The 19,642-nt window shown below is 47.5% G+C and overlaps 8 protein-coding genes across 8 annotated transcripts, besides 1 other annotated feature; 4 read left to right on the top strand and 4 right to left on the bottom strand.

The window, feature by feature from the left end:
- Positions 1-211: 211 nt before the first annotated feature.
- On the top strand, positions 212-2,561 carry FPSE_05978 (uncharacterized protein; the record flags this gene model as incomplete). Its single annotated transcript, XM_009259096.1, has 6 exons — positions 212-237; positions 314-340; positions 416-590; positions 642-653; positions 713-1,483; positions 1,536-2,561. The coding sequence occupies 6 exons, from the start codon at positions 212-214 to the stop codon at positions 2,559-2,561; spliced, it is 2,037 nt and encodes a 678-aa protein (XP_009257371.1).
- A 206-nt stretch (positions 2,562-2,767) lies between these two features.
- FPSE_05979 (uncharacterized protein) lies at positions 2,768-4,413 on the bottom strand (the record flags this gene model as incomplete). The annotated part of the gene is made up of 3 exons (XM_009259097.1): positions 2,768-2,820; positions 2,871-4,059; positions 4,375-4,413. The coding sequence occupies 3 exons, from the start codon at positions 4,411-4,413 to the stop codon at positions 2,768-2,770; spliced, it is 1,281 nt and encodes a 426-aa protein (XP_009257372.1).
- A 1,559-nt stretch (positions 4,414-5,972) lies between these two features.
- FPSE_05980 (uncharacterized protein) lies at positions 5,973-8,756 on the bottom strand (the record flags this gene model as incomplete). Its single annotated transcript, XM_009259098.1, has 2 exons — positions 5,973-7,410; positions 7,459-8,756. 2 exons carry the CDS (start codon positions 8,754-8,756, stop codon positions 5,973-5,975), a joined length of 2,736 nt encoding a protein of 911 aa, XP_009257373.1.
- Positions 5,995-6,026: a microsatellite.
- Positions 8,757-12,121: 3,365 nt separating the features above from the next.
- FPSE_05981 (uncharacterized protein) lies at positions 12,122-12,471 on the top strand (the record flags this gene model as incomplete). The annotated part of the gene is made up of 2 exons (XM_009259099.1): positions 12,122-12,315; positions 12,378-12,471. 2 exons carry the CDS (start codon positions 12,122-12,124, stop codon positions 12,469-12,471), a joined length of 288 nt encoding a protein of 95 aa, XP_009257374.1.
- Positions 12,472-13,092: 621 nt separating this feature from the next.
- FPSE_05982 (uncharacterized protein) lies at positions 13,093-13,767 on the top strand (the record flags this gene model as incomplete). Its single annotated transcript, XM_009259100.1, has 1 exon — positions 13,093-13,767. The coding sequence occupies one exon, from the start codon at positions 13,093-13,095 to the stop codon at positions 13,765-13,767; it is 675 nt and encodes a 224-aa protein (XP_009257375.1).
- A 749-nt stretch (positions 13,768-14,516) lies between these two features.
- On the top strand, positions 14,517-15,706 carry FPSE_05983 (uncharacterized protein; the record flags this gene model as incomplete). The annotated part of the gene is made up of 2 exons (XM_009259101.1): positions 14,517-15,191; positions 15,242-15,706. 2 exons carry the CDS (start codon positions 14,517-14,519, stop codon positions 15,704-15,706), a joined length of 1,140 nt encoding a protein of 379 aa, XP_009257376.1.
- A 275-nt stretch (positions 15,707-15,981) lies between these two features.
- Positions 15,982-16,854, bottom strand: FPSE_05984 (uncharacterized protein; the record flags this gene model as incomplete). The annotated part of the gene is made up of 2 exons (XM_009259102.1): positions 15,982-16,398; positions 16,456-16,854. 2 exons carry the CDS (start codon positions 16,852-16,854, stop codon positions 15,982-15,984), a joined length of 816 nt encoding a protein of 271 aa, XP_009257377.1.
- A 320-nt stretch (positions 16,855-17,174) lies between these two features.
- FPSE_05985 (uncharacterized protein) lies at positions 17,175-18,556 on the bottom strand (the record flags this gene model as incomplete). The annotated part of the gene is made up of 5 exons (XM_009259103.1): positions 17,175-17,375; positions 17,446-17,585; positions 17,645-17,892; positions 17,960-18,276; positions 18,338-18,556. 5 exons carry the CDS (start codon positions 18,554-18,556, stop codon positions 17,175-17,177), a joined length of 1,125 nt encoding a protein of 374 aa, XP_009257378.1.
- Between the last annotated feature and the right edge of the window lie 1,086 nt (positions 18,557-19,642).

Below are 19,642 nucleotides of genomic sequence, written 5' to 3'. Positions count from 1 at the left end.
GTGCCCTTTTGGAGTTGTGATACATCACCTGCATAAACCTTGTCACTTCTCCTCCTTCCTGCTTCAAACTTGGTAACCTGGCTTCGAAAAGTCGCTTTGACCACCGTAAGCCGAGGTTCTTAACATTGCTTCTTCCACCCTGAGTTTTGGTTGCAAATTGACAATCTCGCCTCGTACTTACCGAGTAGATAGCTTTTCAAATATCGGCACAATGGCTAACGACAGCAAAGTCGACGTGTAAGCTCGATTCTCACAAGGATCAATGCGGGGTTGGTCTCTGTAGCGAAACATGCTGACATTATCTTTGTTCAAGACTCATAGTTGGTGCCGGCCCGGCTGGGTAAGCTCATCCTCCAAGCTCAGTTTCACAAGGAATAAAAAGCAAAACTAATCATGATTTCCGACGACTTGACAGCCTGATGGTCGCAGCATGGATGGCTCACTGTGGCGTGAATGCTCGTATCATTGACAAAAGAAATACAAAGATCTTTTGTGGTCAGGCCGATGGTCTGCAGTGCCGAAGTCTCGAGATCTTTGACAGTCTGGGCTTTGCAGACCGTGTATGGAAAGAGGCCAATCATATGATTGAGGTATACCATGTCTTAGACTAAAAGAGATGCAGTGACTAACGAGTTCTTTAGATTTGCATGTGGGTATGTGTACAGCATTCTAGCGAGTATGTATGCAAAGTTGAGCTTACCCATTCTGTTAGAATCCAGGTCCTGATGGCATCATTCGTCGTTCTGATCGTATCCCCGATACCATCGTGGGCCTGTCACGTTTTCAGCAGGTCGTCGTGCAGCAAGGTCGCATCGAACGCTTCTTCCTCGACAACATCAAGAAGTACTCCAAAGATCAGATAAAGGTTGAGCGTGCAGTTCTACCAGAGGCCATAGAGATCGATCAGTCCAACCTCGATAGCACTGAAGATTATCCAGTCACGATCAAGATTCGCCATCTTAGTGAGGAAGAAGCAACACCTGCTCAACAAGCCACTGCCAGCAAAACTCAGGCATCAGACGGCCTTTTTAGAAGTAACTTGGTGTTTGACGACGAAGTTGACAATGATAGTGCTCTCCGTAAAGCTCAAGATCGTGACGCTGTCACCGAGACTATCCGCGCGAAATATGTCATCGGTTGCGATGGAGCACGAAGTTGGGTTCGGGGCCAGATTGGGTTGGAGCTGCAGGGCGAGGCAAGTGATTTTATCTGGGGTGTCATGGATATCATCCCCAAGACCGACTTTCCCGATATCAGAATGCGCTGCGCAATTCACTCGGCCGAGAACGGCAGTCTCATGGTCATCCCCAGAGAGAACAAGCTGGTTCGTTTGTACATCCAGTTGAAGGAAGTGACGCCCGATGCTTCAGGCCGTGCAGATCGATCCAAGATCAGCCCGGATGTCATCTTCAAAGCGGCGCAGAAGATCATTCATCCTTACAAGTTGGATTACGAGTACTGTGACTGGTGGACTGCTTATCAGGTATGTCGTTGCATTCATGTACCATCACAACCTTACTAATGCTCTGTTATAGATTGGTCAACGCGTTGGAACAGCCTTTGACTCTCATGAACGTATCTTTCTCGCAGGCGATGCTGTACATACCCACTCGCCAAAGGCCGGGCAGGGTATGAATGTATCCATGCAGGATTCATACAATCTGGGCTGGAAGATCGCTCTTGTGGTCAAAGGCATTGCTAAGCCAGATATCCTCAAGACATATCAGAGCGAGAGACGCCGTGTAGCTCAAGATCTTATTGAGTTTGATCATCGCTTCAGTCGCTTATTCTCCGGACGCCCAGCCAAAGATGTCATGGATGAAGAGGGTGTCAGCATGGAAGAGTTCAAAGACGCGTTCGAGAAGGGGAACATGTTTGCATCAGGTCTATCTGTGAATTATGGACCTAGCAACATTGTTGCCAAGGCAGGTGAACCACTGGCTCAGGCTGATGGTACCAAGGTGGTCTCGCCTCCTGGAGCTTCTGTTACCGAGGAAACCTTTGTCAAGAAGCAGGCACTTGCTATCGGTATCCCAGTTGGAATGCGTTTCAACAGCTTCAAAGTGTTGAACCAAGCTTGCGCCCGTCCCTATCACTTCCAGGAACGCCTGAAAGCAGATGGGCGATTCCGCATCGTACTGTTCGCAGGTGACATTCTTGATCCTGCTCAAAAAGCTCGTGTAGAAGAATTCTGCAGTCGCCTCGATCAACCCAACAGCTTTCTTCACCGAGTCACCCCCAAGGGACAAAAGGTTGACAGTGTCATCGAGGTCTTGACCATTCATTCTTCCAAGCGTTGGGACACGGACATCATCCAGGACTTCCCTTCAATTCTACGCCCATGGGATGATCAAACTGGCTACGACTATGAAAAGGTTCATGTCGATGATGCTAGCTACCACGAGGGATATGGAAATGCATATGAGAACTATGGAGTTGATAAGACGCGTGGATGTGTTGTTGCTGTGCGGCCTGATCAGTATGTTGGCTGGTTGGGCGATTTGGAGGACTTTGATGATCTATCGGACTACTTCCATGGCTGTTTATTGATGAAGGACTAGACTATTCTGTATTATAGAGACATCGATGTTTGAAAATATACTCGAGACTGTTGAACTATACTTTCTATGGTACTGCGATCCTCCGTATTGGAAGAGTTGTCTTATGTCTTCTCGACCACTCTACAGCACGATGATAAAAGACATCCTCCTTCACCCTCGTCGCAATAGCATCTATGTCAGGATCTTCGCCCCTCTCCAAGACTCTCTCAAGCTCCGTTAACAAGGCTTGACAGTCCCAGCACCCACAAGCACGATACTCCTGTCCAAAATGCACACGGTACAGACCCCTTGTCTCCGCAAATCCGTCACCTAGCTGGGGCTTTTCAATCGTATCATCGTGATTGACAAACTTGCCAGCCAGAACTTTCATTGCTTGGCCGTAGTGTTTCGCTGTGCATTGGTGCGTGTGCCAGATGAGATCGATGTCCAGCGTTGGCACGACAGTGCTTTTTGACATCTTGATGAGTTTACAAAAGTTGAGGTAGCGACTGATCCCGCGGCCAATTGTTCCCTCGAGTGCAGGGCTTCTGATCCACATATAAGAGTTCATCTTGTCAACGAACGAAGCCTGTCGAATAACGGCATCGCGGAGTTGTCCCGCAAGCGTTGTGCGAAAGGTTTCGAAAAGGATTGCATATTCCTTACAAGGACTTTCGTATATCGTTGGCGGATACAACAAGAGCTTTATCCCCATCCTCGGCACCTCTCGACGCGTGGCATAAGTGAGTGTTTTCCAAGATGCCATATCGTGGTACAGGTCTGACGCGAACCCATGAATATTTTCGTAATGAGCTGCTGCCCCCGGACAGAGTGTGAAGCTCCATTCATCACTATTGATGGCCTCGTGGATATGCTTCCAGGGAAATCTGATAGAGAAAATAGGCTCATCTGAACAGGTATTGTAGAAGAGTCTTGGGTTCAGGAAGAAGGAGTGCCAGACCATAAGGATATCCAAAGGCGGGAGGTTATCTTGTGTGATTTCTGTAATCCCTGACTTGTTGAACTCTTCTCGCCATGCAAGAAAACGTATAGTTGCGAATTCCACATACAGAGGCCACTTGACCTGTCTTCGTTCCCATAGATTTTCATCCTTGAAAGTTTTCGTGTCGCCCTGGACACCAGTCTTTTCCTCCCTATCAGGTTCGGTCTGCATAACCTCATCCAAATCCTTTGACACAAGGATCTTTTGCCTCAAGACAAAGAGTGTTTCCAAAAACTCGAGATGTGTCGCGCATTCAGCCAAGTTTGGAAGAGCCAAGTCTGTAGTGCTTGGATTTCCTGTTGAATTGCCATTTGGGATGTCTTGGAAGTTGAAGACGCTAGGATCGGGGATAACGGGAATATCTTGGGCCTTGTAGGCGAGTTCGTAGGGTTTGCCACTTGGGTTATTAGGCCTGTTTGGGCCTGTAACCATGTCTTTCCCCCTCTGGTGGAGGGAGAGTTTTGTAAGTCTATGCTCGAGAGCCATCTCTACGAATTCCGATATTGGCAGATAAAGCTGTTGTCTTTTAGATAGTAATATTTTTTAAATATGTAATTGAGATGAATAGCACACATGCCCAGTTGGGCAGGGCAGAATATCACTGTCAGAGATCGGCCAGCCAGAACCCCAAACTGCCTTACCGAGCACCTCAAACAGAAGTACCCTCAACCATTGAGGACAAAATGAGTAGGTCAGCGTATGCTACTGAGACTATACTCTTTAGCCTGTTTATTTCTGCTACATACCAGACATCAACCCCCCTGCATGCCAGCCGCAAACAGGATCCAATTGTAAGCATCCTACCAACGCCCGACTAATGTGAGGACTCACTGGGGAAAAGGCCTCGACTCGCCGATCAGGCGGACACATTCCGCGCTCACAAATTTAACGCTGGAGATTGAGCTTGGAGTGTCCTTCATTCTCCAACTCTACCTTTTTCCAAGACGTGATCGTCGTGCGAAAATGGACACTCTTCACCAGGCATTCTTTTCTATCTTTATTATCGTGTGGGCTTATTTGATGATATGTAATCTTGTTGTTTTGTTTAGAAAGTCAGCGGCGAGGTTTAGCCTGTTGCGCTTCTGGTCTATTATTCCTCTGGGGTTGCACGGCCCTCTTGTTGTGCTTTATCCATGGTGGCGACTGGGCCATCTGGATAGAGGACGTCAATTTCTTGTCAGTCGTTTTCTGTTCTAGTATTGACCTGAACTAATCCCATCAGGGTATTTGGCTCGTTTTATGGCCGATTCTAAGCTCAATTATTGCTTCACAATCCAAGACTAGAGGATCGATGGGTGAATGGCACTCATGCCAACGGAGTCGTGGGCCTTTTTACATCTTATGCGTCGACTGGGCCATCATATTCTTCATAATTGTTGAATCATGTCGGTATCCCATCCCTACAGGGACAAAGGATTGGACATTCGGTGGAGGATTGGGTAAGGTCATGGGCGTGTTTGTCATGTAAGTTATCATGTCGCGCCCAATAACAGTAAACACTGATCGAGGAATAGCATTCTCCTGGCCTTACAAGACGTTTTGATATTTCCTATCGCTGCGTTCCCTCGCTACGTCACGGCGCCTGCAGTCATAATATGCAGATTCTTCCTACCAGCAAAACACAAGCCACGAGTTACAAAATGGCCTTTTCTTTACGAGGACCTGCTATCTAAAACGCGAAGTCACAATGAGAAGGTCTTTGCAACAGTATTACGAGATGACAATATTATTAAACGCGTCGCGCGTCATCTACACCACGATGATATAGTCAACCTCTCACTGACATCGAAGCTGATGCGCACAGCGATATTCCATCCGTCCACCGAGACTTCTCATCATCAAAGTCGCGTAGAGTCACTATGTGTGTCCTCGTGTATTGATGGAAAAAAGAGCGAGTGCTGGGGTTGCGATCGTGTGATTTGCGCTGTAAGTAAACTGAGTATAATAAATGATACGATCCTTACCTGGTCTCAGGAATGCACAGATCAAAGGTCCGACATCATACCTTCCCGAGTCAAAGAACATTTCGCCAACTGCTATGCCGTCTGTACATACTGCTATTTAATGTCTGCCCCTGGCGGTGGTGCACCCTTTCAAGCTAAAAGGAACATGGAAGACCTGGAGCTACAGCATATCAATTGCTGTGCGCTCCAGAAACCACTATTAGAAGATGACCCTGTTATATTGTGCAGGTATTGTGCAAGTTTGGATCGGTCTGCTATTACTGCAATGAGGGAGGCAAGAGATGAGTTCTATCTGAGCAAAACGTTACCAAGGAATGTTGACTGTGCAATTTGCATGGCGACTCTATCGACAAGGAGATCAAGATGGTGGTTCTGCAGTCGAGGACGACACGAGTGTCACTGGGCAGGACATCATACTCAACAGTAACTAGATTAATAGTAAATGAACTTGTCTGCATTCATCAGCTATCCTCCGCAACCTCCACAGCCACCACCATCACCGTCACCATCGCCATCACCTGAAGTATCCGTGACACAACCACTCCCACAAGTGTCTCCAGCCATTCCGGGACTCCCCACTGCGCACCCAGCTCCAACAGCACCACATACGAATACCCCGACACCGCAACCTCCTGCCCCAGAATGGTCTGCCTTTGTTGCGCCAACATCAAGCTTGGTTGCTCTCCAATCCCTCAATTTCTCATACTCAGCGATCCGCAGTGGTATAGTATATAAGGACCAGTTTGCGACAAAGTAGCGATGGTATGCACCCTTTTCGAAGTGATGGCTGAAGGGTTGTGCGCGGTGGATGCCGCCTAACTTTAGACGGTCCATCGTTTTGTCCGTGCCACCATGGAGCCAATTTGTGGAGGCGCGGAATTGAGGGTTATTTGACATAGCTACTGCAGCTGCCAGGAGGGTGTCTTGACCAAGGAGGATGTTCAGGCGGTTTTTGAACCAGTCTGTGTCTGACATGAGACCTCCAGCCCGTCTCTTCTCTGTTGGTTGATCTGTGAGTGTTGGACTTCGGGGGTATAATTCTCTGCCTCGTGCAAGGTGCAGAGAAGCGATGGACCATGAATCAAAAGGAAACGCGAGAACATGTTTGGAAATATTGCAATCACCACAATTTCCAGGATAGCGATCATATGCTTCTGTACAATCCCATGGGAAAAGGTCCTGGTAGGGATAGATGGGCCCTTCGAAGCCGCCCCAATCTGTCCAGTACTCAGTGAGCGAGTCGATAATATCAGAATCGCCTTGACGTCCGTAGCGAAACTTCAACAGATATTCTTCTGTGAGGCCGTTGGGCACTTCATACTTGGATAGTGCCCGCACTGGAACGTCACATCCAGGTCGGCATACAAAGCTCATCAGGTAGAAAGGTTGGAGTTTATTATCGAAGGCTTCAGAGGTGAAGAGGGAACCAAATAAGCCCCGATCGATCAAGTTGTCGCAAAATGCCTGGCAGCTATTGGATTGACGATTCCACTGAAGTTGAACATCTGGATCAAGAAGACGATTTGTAATGCTTATTATATGAGCTTGCGCTCTTGACCCAAGATACTCCTTGACAAGCAAGAGCAATCGTTCAGAACTCTTGTTCAATACGGCTTCTTGTGCTGCAGATCCCAAGTTGTCATAATCCAGATGGTCGCACTCGTGCATAAAAGCATCAATGAGCTGCTCTTCGACATCAGAGTCAAAGAAATCGCAAAAAGCACCACCGACCACTTGCTTCATGAATGCTCTATAGCGCTTTGGATATCGCGGTCTATTCTGCGAGCATAGCAAGCGATCAGTCTCGCCTGTAAGGAGGAGACATTTTGTGATGTCCTCCGGGGGGTCGCGGGCGACTTGTAACGAAGGCGGATCCCGGTTTGTGATGAGAACGCCATCCAAGCTGTAGCTATTAGATATTGCCATATTGCCATGCCGGGAGATGACTTACTTTGTAGAGCCGTTTTCTATTATAAGGGGACCAAAGCGAACAGCCATATGCACATTTCCAAGTGGATTGTCCCCAATCTTAGACCGCAGGTAGCTTGGAATACCCTTTGGCTGACTAGTCCTAGATCCATCGGAATACCCATACTCCGGTCTGGACGTCTCGTCATGTTCTGGTCTAGGAGCGTCATTTCTCAAGGCACCTGCGGGCCTTGGCACTTCTTCACTGGCAAGATCTTTCTGCCTCAGTTTGAGAAGACTTTCGTTCTTGCCAGAAAGGGGTCGTGTGGATGAATACTTTGCCTCCGCCAAGAGATCAGTGACTTTGTAAAGCCCGCATCCGACTCTGCCTAGACCTCCTTGAATGTGATTCCCTTCATCAGCAACCGGATCGATTGGCCAAAGAGAACGAGAGCGTCCATGGGCATCGCGTCGCCGGACAGTACTGCAGTAACAAAGTCCACGACTCATCTCTGGAGTCAACGCTGTAGGTAGACAAGAATGTTTATACTGCTTCGAAAAACGTTCCTGGCCATAATGTGTCGTCCGATAACATGCTTCGCAGATAATAACACCTTCACTGCTAGTATCCACAAACATACAGCCCCGGATGATTGTCTGACATTCAGAACAGCGCTGTGGAACAAAGACAGGCTGGTTTAGAGCGTCGTAACACGACACCTTCATCTGGGCCGAGGCAGGCATTTTCCGGACTGGGGGATCCTCTTCATCGTCTCGATACTCGATGAGTTTGTCAATATCCAGAAACTGCGCCGATTGTAGAAGCATACGTGCTCGTCGTCTTGCTGGATCCGGTATCTTGCGTTCACTGAGTGCAGTCCTCAGGGCGCCTTTCACGCTCTGGCTTTTCATGTCGGCAAAGATATCCCAACCTCGCCCACGCAGTACTTCGTCGTAAGAAGGTGGTTCATTCTTGTTTTTCTTTTCGCCTTTTTTCTGTTTCTTGGGTTCTTGGGTTGACTTGTTCCGCTCATGGAATTGACGTGAGATGTCAGATACCTGATCGATAAAGGTATCGTAGCCATGGATATGATGGTCTTGTTCATCTGGCAGTAGACCTGATGTCTCTTTGTCTGATTGCCAGTGACGATATGTGAGGAGTAGGTATGGTAGTTCACGTTCCACTCCTTGCCAGTACATTTCGAGAAGCTCATGTTGGAGATGCTGGGCCGCTGGGCCTATGTTTGTACTGGGAATTGGAGTTGATTTGGAGACATTAGCGCCGCTGCTTGCTGACGCTTGGGGACTGGAAAGTGAAAGAAAGGATTGTAGTGAAGGCATCTTGAGCAACGTCGTTGCTCACAAACAATAACACTTTTCTCGTGATGGAGAAGAAAAGTGAGATTCTGTTTCAACGTTTTCTCATACCTTGACAAAAGGATTCCTTACGCCAAGCCTAAAACGTATGCTCATGGTCAAGATCACTTTATGCAGGCGTTGCGGGGAAGAGCGGAATTGGAGCGCCCCTAACTGTTTGATCAGTGATCTACAAAGTCGCAAGGCAGACTTGTTGCACGCTGTATTATTTCTGGTCAGCTGTCAGCTCAAAGGCCAATCTAATTTGAGCAATACTTCACGACGTATGAACAACGACATCTATTGGTCTACTAGCTATTCTATGCTTGAGTCGACTCCTGTTGTCTTCCTGCAGTTACATATGTCGGGTAGATAGACGGTCAAGCTCATCTCTTTTTAGATCATAGTGAGTCGCCACGGGGACTTTACTCGACACAAATTTCACGAGCATCTAAATTAGTTACCACTCGGATAATGTTCGCTTATATGTTTTGTAAATCTCATGCTTGACATTTTCGTTATATCCTCCTATATGTGATATAGAGATACGTATGCAACATGTTTTGCAATCAAGCTAGAACATTCTCATGGCTGCTTTGGTTGTTACTTGCCACTGTCTATGTAGGTAATCCACGGGTATCGGTCCGCTGAGTACGGTACGGAAGGCCAGTAGATCGAATTATCTCACGGAGAGAATACCTCTTCCGCTGTTCATCATTTCCAACGTCATCCTGGCGAGACATTGATTCAGGTGGTCGGGCCTTCGTCTGCGGCAGGAGTAGGCTACTTCACTGCAGGCTGTGCAAAGTCAATTCGGGGATCCCAAATTGACTCAGAAATCATTGTGTGGCTTTCCTGGTCGTGCGTGTATCTCGACCGAGACCTGGGGCTGAAAGGACTCTTCACAGGGATGAAAAAGGGAACAGTGTCTATGAAGAATGTGAGCTGAATCAAGGGCATGACGAAAGCAAGCATGACCAACACAAAACTCCAGCTTCGTCTTTCGTTGGACAACAAGAATTCGGATGCACGGAGGATCTGCCCCGGATTGTCAAGTCTGGGGTCTGTTGTGGATTCAAATTGTTCACCGTTACTTGGACAGTTGAAATTAGGGGTTGCCGCATCGTGAGACTTTTTACCATCAGCTCCAAGCCACCTACGTGCAAATTCATACTCCCCATTGCGTTGTCACCTGCACAATTGCCAATGACCCAGTGCATTGTCGATCAAAGGTCTGCATACCAAGGCAGTTGTACTGTATCTGTTCATGACTTGACTATGATGATATCCCCTTGTACACATTTTGAACTACTTGTGTTCCAGCTTGTTGTGATCCAACTCAGCATTGTGACATTGGTGGTAGAAGGTCAGTAGGTAGTCCCTTGGCTTTCAGCTCAACCTGTCGGAGCTTTTACAAATTTTAAGGTTGAGCTAGCTTAGCCGTTCCGCTGTCACCCTAGATCGTGATATCTGCCTGTGACTGATGCGAATGAGTGGATTAGTGCGGCAACTTAATCAGAGAACATGCATTCATGTCCCAATGAGGCGTCTTGCAGTAACCAAATGCTTGACACATCACATTCGCAACTGCTGCAGGTCTCACACACAATACTGGTCGATGAGATAGAAATGGAGAATATTGTTCAAAACCAAAAGCATGTCTCAACATTTTCGGAAGCCTTGATATGATGGCATAACCCATGTTGACCAAAAGCTAGTAAATGACTCTCATAGATGATAGCCTTTCCACAAACAATAGTAGTCCCTTTACTTGAGAAGCTTTGGAGATTCACCTCGTGTTTTCTTGACTTTTTGGAAGCAAGATACGTCGCCATCACACATGTAACGTCATTGTGAATGAAGATGGCTTCCCTCGCGACGGGCCGGCTGATGTAGATCCAGAACCTGCAGGCGCATTGGCTATTGCTAGGCTACTAAATCACAGTGTGACACGGGGAGTCCCTTCCGGGCTGGTATCCCAGCCACTCACGGGAGATCATGCAAGCCATCGGACTCTAGTCGCTGATCTAGACCTGCTCTTGGCAGACGGATAACGGTTTAGGGCATAGTGATGGCTCCCGCATTCCCTTCTTTCGGTGGCCTGCAGGCGGGAAGTCAGGATGCTAAGACTTACAGCGGAGTTATGTGACTAGGAAAGACATTAGCCTCTGAGACATTGGCGGGGTTGGCTAGGAATGCATCCATGGCCTAAGCAAGGGAGGGAGGTTGCCTTCTACGATGAGCTGGGCTGTGAGACAAACATGATCTGCACCTAGCCAGCCCAGCGCGTAGCTTGCATCTCACAAATAAAACCAACCAGGATGCAACTAAAGGGTCATCTGACAGGATCTGACATGTTGTCAATCAAGATTTGGTTGAGGGAGGTTTCAGATATGCTGCCGAGGACATTGCGATCTTCCATGCGCGACCCAGAAGCCTCTGTTCATCATGTCGCCGATTTACCAGTGGGTAGTTGGTAACAACGTTGGTTCACACTGTGTACAGAGTCCCTGCCAGCATGGAAGAGCTAAAAGATATTCTACCGTTGTCTCGACTGTCAAAAACCTCAAGGCTAGTCGGTTGTTGTTCTGCTCAGCAGTGTTTAGTGAGGCCGTGGCTCGCAAAGAACCTGACCTGTTAGTTAATATGCTCAGATATGAACATAAGTGCCGTGAGAAATAGAGAATTCAGTAATCACGACGCAGTACCTCGAATTGAAGCATTTGATATGTCACACCCTTACTGGCGATCTGTCTGCATAACAGTATGCCAGATGGGATGAGGAACTTGGTGGATCCCCACTCCGTTGTCAGCCGTTCAGAATCTACGGGAAGATATTCTGACACAGAGGATATGTGAGTCTCAGTTTTACAAGGAGGGACGTAACAAGAGATATCACATACCAGATCATTCATGCTTCCACCCCAAAGGAGTAAAAAGAGGCCCACTTGTTAGCATGTATCAATAACTTGAGCTTTCAGGTGTTGCGTCCTGCGTCCCAACAGGGCTGTGTGGGGGACGGATGTGGAAGATGAACCTGCGACAGTGGTTGGCTGCGTAGCTCTCGTGAGGGCTCTCAACGCATGGCGACGCCCTTTCAAAGGACCCCCAGCTTTATCTGAGTAGTCTTGCGGATACAGATTTGCTGAAAGTTGTTTTTCCAAGCAAGAGACTCGATCAGAACCTACTCGAAGGGCAACTTCCTCTGGACTCAAAATTCTATAAGAACCAGCGCTCGTCCTGCTTCAATCATCCATCATCAACACTCACAATCACACTCTTCCATCACAACATCTAAACAACTATCACTTTCTCAATTTGATCTTTCAGATCCCAACAAAATCATCAAAATGAAGGCCACTCTCATCCTCGCTCTCCCTGCCATCGCCATGGCGGCTGCCACTCCCCCGACTGTCGAGCCAAGGCAGCTCCCCCTTCCTCTGGACACCCAATGCCTTCGCAAGATTACTGGCATCGCCGACTGTCTTACCAACATTGGAACAGTTACCGGTAACCCCTTTAACATCGGCGACATCATTGCCTGGTAGGTCAAGTCCTAGAAAGACTCGCTTCTTGCACTCTAGATGACTAACTCACATATCACAGTACTGCGAGTCTTCCTCTCAATGTCGTTAATGCTCTGGTGGCCGCTGCTACCCAATGCGTTCGCCTCCCCCTCCCCCTCCCCGTCAAGGAATAGATCTAAACGACTATATTCACTTCTTGGAGGATTGGGTTAAAGATTCGGTCACATTTCACACTACTCGCCTTGTCCTGCTAGCGGATACCTAATTTTACACTCTTTTGAGGCGAACTCTATGAGATATCTTTGCTTGTGATTTGTTGTCCATGGGTAGCCGTTGCCACCTCGTAGTTTCCTCTCAGTTGCCATTCTTACTGCAAGTTCCCTGGAACATTCGGTGTGATTCTTGTGTAATTTTGTGGCCCGCGGTAATATCGTAAGGCAACATATTCCGGACATATTCAAGGTGACACGGCTAAATGAATTGCTAGTGAGCCAAACAATTAATATTACCTCTGAACTTAACGCGTACCATGAACAAGTTTGGAGTTGTGGTCTGTTAGTTAACCTAGAATGATTGGTTGTTTGTCGTAAATACTTGGAGATCACACAAGGATTACAGTCTTCAGTAGGACAGGACCGACATCTTACCAGTAATGAATGCCTAGGGCGGCATGTGACTCATCATCGTCTTTTCACCAACAACAATTGTCTTATGCCACGATAAAACCTATAAAACACTGGTATCCTTGACCAAACAAACGTAAAAAAATAAATACCTTCAACTAAGCACACGACATGACAAGTAAAGCAGTTACTTTGCCGAGATCTCTATCCGACCTCACTCAATGGGATGATCTCATCGACAAGTACAGATCCTTCAGGCTATCATCACTGGAGCTATCTCCAAAATCCTTCAGTTCAACTTACGCCAGGGAAGTTGAGCTGACCAAGGCGAATTGGGAGACTCGTTTGAGAAATCCGCTGGCGATAAATACTGTCGTCGTCGCAAACCCTGATACTAGTTCCCTTGATGATGACCTTTCTCTCATCCTCAACTCACCATGGCTTGCTTCGCTCGTCATTTGCGGTCCATTCGATGCAAAGACAGCCACGGAAACATGGGAGAAATTGCAAAATTTTGGTCCAGGGTGCCTCGACTTTGGCCCACTAGAACCTGATATCGAATGGACTTATGTCCTCAACGCAATCTACGTGCCCCCCTCTCAAAGGCGCAAGGGTCTAGCAAACAAGCTTATCGAATATGCCAAACAACTTGTGGCCGGAAAACACAGTGAGAAAAAGGTCATGCTGGTTCTAATTGTCGACTTTGAGTCTATCGCGGCGATGAAGTGTTATGAGAAATCAGGTTTTGAACTGGTGCACGATTATTGGTTTGATGAGCCCGACTCTACCAAGGGCCACGCGGCTGTCATGAGATTGGATGTGACGGTAAAGAATTTCAGTTTCTAGAACTTGTCAGAAAACAAGTCTTTGATGATGGGAGAAGGGCATATTTCGTAGAATCTCATCTTTAATCTCCATTGTTTGTCCTGTCAGTAGAACCGACCCCGGGGTTGAAAACAAGGTTAATAATGTAATGTCTGATAGAAGATGGATAGTCACCTTTCCCGATCAAGAAACCCTATCGTGAGCTGATACATTAATTACTCTTGAACTTGGGATGACTTTGAATATCCTGAAACATACAAATCGAACCTATCAAAGTCTTTGATAGCCGCCAAGAAGCGCTACTACGGATGTTCGGCCATCGCGGATATGAGACGCTCCACCTGTCAGCAAGGACACGCGGCGATTTATATCCACATCCTTCAGCGCTTTCGGGGAAGTGGACACGCTTAACAACCCAAGTCCAAATCCGTGCAGGATCGATACCCTCCGTTCATGCCCTTTCATTTAACTCGGTCCGTATTGACGCATGGGCGCTCCCTGTCATTGGAGGATAAACTTGCTCCATCGCAGATGCAGGAGTGGTGATGCTTCTCGAAGGAGAGAAACTCGGGTATAACGGGGTTTGGCTGTGCATTCCCAGGCTCGGCGTTCATGTAAGACGATTGTATATAAGGCTGTTGCCAGAATCTAGATGAAAGAAGAAAATACAGCACACATCATCACATTCCTTTTGCCGGTCAAAGGTTCACACTTCTTGACATACACACTCGTTTACCCAACACTCAACTAGCAGTTTTCTAATCTTCAAAATGACTAAGCTTGGATTTGTTCTTCTCGCTGCCCTGGCTGGCAGCGCTGCCGCCGCTCCTTCAGCTCCAGCTATTACTCAAGCTCCCGAGGTGCACGCCTACGGCAAGCGTGCTACCAGCTGCACCTTCTCCGGTTCCGATGGTGCTGCAAAGGCCAGCAAGTCCCAGGCTTCTTGCGCCACCATCGTCCTCAACAACGTCGCAGTCCCCAGCGGTGTGACTCTCGATCTCAGCAAGCTCAAGGACAACACCAAGGTCATCTTCAAGGGTACCACAACCTGGGGCTACAAGGAGTGGAAGGGTCCTCTCATGAAGATCTCTGGAAACAAGATCACCGTTGAAGGATCCGGTGCTATTCTCAACGCTGGTGGTGAGAAGTACTGGGATGGCAAGGGTGGAAACAGTGGCATCACGAAGCCCAAGTTCTTCGCTGCTCACAAGCTTACCGACTCCAAGATCAACAACCTTTACGTCAAGAACACCCCTGTCCAGGCTGTCAGCATCAACGGCGTGAACGGTCTTGAGATCAACAAGTTCACTCTTGACAACAAGGATGGTGACACAAAGGGTGGCCACAACACTGATGCTTTTGACATCGGTTCCTCCACTGGCGTTACCATTGATGGCGCCAAGGTCTACAACCAGGATGACTGTGTTGCTGTTAACTCTGGAAAGGTAAGTTCGACTAGTCAGGTCCTGGGAGACAAGGTTGCTAACTGTAATAGAACATCATTTTCAAGAACGGCTACTGCCACGGTGGCCACGGTCTCTCCATCGGCAGTGTCGGAGGCCGCGATGATAACGTCGTCGACAACGTCCAGTTCCTCAACTCTGAGGTGGCCAACTCTGCCAACGGTATCCGCGTCAAGGCTTTCAAGAACCACACCGGAAAGATCAACAAGGTCACCTACTCCGACATCACCCTCACCAAGATCCAGAAGTACGGCATTCTCGTCGAGCAGAACTACGATGGTGGCGACCTCCACGGAGACCCTACCAGCGGCCTTCCCATCACCAACCTCACTCTCAAGAACATCAAGGGCAAGAACGCCGTTGACGCCAAGGGAAAGAATGCTGCTATCGTCTGTGGCAAGGGAGCTTGCACTAACTGGACTTGGTCCAACGTTCAAGTTTCTGGTGGTAAGAAGTACGACAGCTGCCAGAACGTTCCCAGCGTTGCTTCTTGCTAAGGGATATCCATTTATTAATTTCCCACACCACTTGGAGGGTTTAAAACGTGTAATATGGAAAGATAGACTTCATTCTTGTATATAAACATTAGGGTCAGTTCGACAAGTTCTTGCTGTGGTTCCTCCTGAGTATAAGGTTTCCATCATAAATCATACTTTTGAGCATTATGACTCCAATGCCCTCACAAGACCTTGTTTTTTTTTGTTGCCCTTGCCCTAACATAAGGTTCAGATAGGCCATCAACTTCTTCCTTTTCGTGAAACACTCATGAATCCTATGGTTTTTCTTCCTCCAAGGTCGTTGTTCTCTGGCTCAACTCTTGTCTCCACTCCCTCTGAGCGTCTTCACATTGTCGGAAGTGTTCTAAAAACCCCTCTCTATCGTAGACACGCTCGGGCACACCCCAGTCCATCAGACACAAGTCGCAACATACCCCACACTCGAAGCGACCGGTTTTCGGGTCCAGAGGTGGAACGTTGATGAGAATTTGATCGTGTAATTCCGTATTGTTTCCAAAGGGGAAACGAAACTTTCGCGGATCGGGATTGGAACCTAATAGTATTTTTTCTTCAATTCCAAGACGTATCCAAGTGAAGATGTGATACGTGTACTGAGTTTCATCAGTCGAATGTGTTTGGTAACCAGAACGGCCTTTCGCATTAGCGCAGGGCAGACAGACCCTTTTCCATGTCTGTATGTTTAAGTAGTTGGCGACATTGTTACAGTAACAACAGTATTTGTTGCACACTCGATAGTAAAATTCGGACAGGTTAATATGCGCGGCAACCTTATGTCTGAATACAGCGTCCAGAAGGTCGTGCGCATGGTTCTTGGCCATCCGCCGGAACTCGAACAAACTCTCTACCTTCTGTTGACATTCGATAGCCGTCCGTCTAAATTGGAACACTGACTCAATATCTAGAAGTAGAATAATTTGTTGGAGGCATTCCAGCGGTAAGCTCAACAGGTAGCTGTTTTGCACCACTGTAGACTGTTTGGGTGGTGCTGGCCTCAGACTCGGAAAAGGGGGTTGGTACAGCTTTGGTGGAAGTAATTCGGGCCAGAATACGGAGCATCGATTTTGCATCCAGAGGTATAAAGCCTCATCTTCTGATAGGGGTCCGTATTGTGGTTCTTTGGAAGACATTTTTGCGAAATGGCGATGGAATCTTGTTGTGGTGGTAGTGAGAAGTGAAAATTGAGTGGTGCAAGACTGGCTATATATACTCAAAGAAAATAAATTTTGCTAAATATTTGCTTCCGAATATTGATTTTTAATTCAAGTGATAAAGTGCATACAACCCAACAAGATAGACTTTATCGCCAAGTTGATGGCTTTATTGTATGGTCACCAGACAGCACGACAAATGTTAACTTTTTGCCCCCCACTGTAGTGATCTTTGACAATCACACATCTTGCCAAAGTTTCATGCCATATGGAAGCTTGATCTTGTTCATGTTCTAAGGCTAGACGTGGAAGTCCGAAGTACTACTAACAGTAATTTCTGTCTTGCGGATAATTCCTTTGCTACTAGAGTTGTCATCATCCGTCTCAGTATCCCGAGTACGTTTGGTATCTGGTTTCGCCGACGCATGAAACGTCCCTCTTCGACCGCCGACTGAGTCGAGCCTGATACCACTATTGGAGTTACCCAAACCGCGATCGCTCTAAAATAGTATCGTTAGCATGTGCCATATTGTGTGAACAGTGATAGATGACGGAACTGGGAAGACCTACTTCGCCTGTGATCTGGTAGTTGCCCTCGTGGGAAGAGCCGTAATAAAACTTGAATAGTTTTCGAAGAGGTGGTAGCGAACAAGCGATCATTCCCAGGCAGCATTCGACGTTTGAGGTAATGCTGATAACAGCAAGATGGTCTAAAGGTATTTGAGTCAGTGCGTTGGCTCGGCATAGTACAAAGATAATTAGCACTTACATGCTGTCTCCTTGGGATATTTGGCAATGTTGTAGTACTTGAGGTATGGCATACGGACACAGGTTGCAACACTTGCGAAAACACCAAGGCCGAGAATGGCAATGGCAGAGATCTTTCTGCGCCTCGACATTTGCAGTTCCGCTACGATGAAGCATGGAATAATTGCGCATGCCCAGTCAGTTGCCATTTGTATGGCCGAGACGATGTAGCTAACAAGCTGCAAACTGATCACCTTTTGGCATGATCCCCTACCAATATGCGTTAGTCATTGTAAATCGAGAACCTAGCAGGCCAGAAGCGAATGGGAAGATGTACAAAGCAGGATTCCAAGTCGCAGCAAATGGCGTGCAGTTGGCAAAGACATAAGCCAAGGCGAGGATGGTTACGATGATCATAATTCCCATGTTGATATAGATAGGGATGGTGATTCGTCTTCGGACGTCGATTCGGACACACGTGAGGCCGATGGCGCATTTTATTATGGTCGACGAGATGAAGTACAAGACCTCCCAGTAGGTCTGATATTGCGTGGCTTTTACCAGGTACAACGGCGATGGGATATTGACATCGTGGGATCCAACTCCATATCGTGTCGTCAGAATGGAAAAGACTATAGCTGGTATGAAAAGAAGCTGGGGAGGGGATCGTAGTCAGCGACACACTTCACAAGGTTAGTCAATAATGTGTGCTTACAGTTGCTAGCGCAGCTAGATAATCCTCAATGCCTAAAAGTCGTGGCGAGACATCAGACAGACCAGCGCGCACGTAAAGTCGAAGGCATAGAACAACGACACTGGTGATACCGAAAGCCAATGCAAACCCCTGAACTGCTGGTCCCAAGTCTTTTGGTTCTAGAGGAGGCAGAGCTTCAACCAGAGCCTGGATCTGCTCTCCCGTCATGGAAGCAGCCATTGGGAATATTTGGCTGTGGCCGAGAAAGTTGAGACTGCTGATAGGCACGTGTACGGTTTTCAAGAAGGATACGAAAAACTAGTATTATCCGGGTTGTTGGTTCAGTGCCTACCTTATAACCCGAAGTCGGCATTTAAGATTTTCCTAATCCTCACGCCGACCCCGGTAGAGGGTTGCAGCGTCCAGGTACCATTCTTGGCTGGCTCGTTCCAGGTCCCTGTTTGACTCCCTGTTTGACTCCCTGTCCCGGTTAGATAACTGGCTGATAAGTTCTTCCCCTGATCTTTCATCTTTCTTTTCTTTTGTTCCTCGGAGGGCTTGGCACTGTCATTAGTGCAGGGTGCGGGAGGGGAAACGAGCAAATTGATAGTGACCAAATTAAGAGCTGGCTTCCTTGTTATTACTGTCATCTAGGCACTGCTAGCCTATTTACGGACACTCCGCATCCTTTCCGGCATGCCTATGTGTTGCACGAGCCAGTACAGAGTAGCCCGTAGCTGGATACGAGCTATCCTCAAGTCCGCTGCTGTTTTCGACCCCAGGGCTGAGGGGAATAATGGTGACTGTTACTCAGTGTCGGCCAACCTTAGACGGAAGCTATATTAGCGGCCGTTGAGTTTCCACCCTCACAGCCTGATGGACGGGGCTAATGGTAACAAGCTTCGTCACCTTAATATCACCATAGCTCATTGAATTCAGCAAGACATTCAGGCTTCAGCTCCTGTGTCCGTGTTTGACGTCCATAAGCAGTCAGTTGGTTCCACCGATCTTCAATAAAGGGAACACGGCAGATGGAGGAAACAGTCGAGCCGCGGCATGACCTGATTTTCTCGTCGCCTCCCAACACAATGTTGCTTCGTGGCTGGATCCTTCAGTCGTCAGTGGTTTTGGGAATCCTTGACTGTGGATCCAATACGAGCCTAGTGTAAACCTTATGCATGAATCCCTGCTTCGTTTAAGAGATTGAGGAATTCTCTCATTTTTGTAGTGATTAAAGGCATCGTTTAGGTGGTATTTAACTTATCAATAGGTACAGTTCACGAGACGCATTACCATGGACATCAAAATGCAAGTAATTAGTAACCA

The sequence above is a fragment of the Fusarium pseudograminearum genome, chromosome 2 (assembly GCF_000303195.2).
Source record: "Fusarium pseudograminearum CS3096 chromosome 2, whole genome shotgun sequence".
Classification (NCBI taxonomy): Eukaryota; Fungi; Ascomycota; class Sordariomycetes; order Hypocreales; family Nectriaceae; genus Fusarium; species Fusarium pseudograminearum.
The sequence above is the reverse complement of the archived record's forward strand: the minus strand, read 5'-3'. Positions and strand labels throughout refer to the sequence as shown.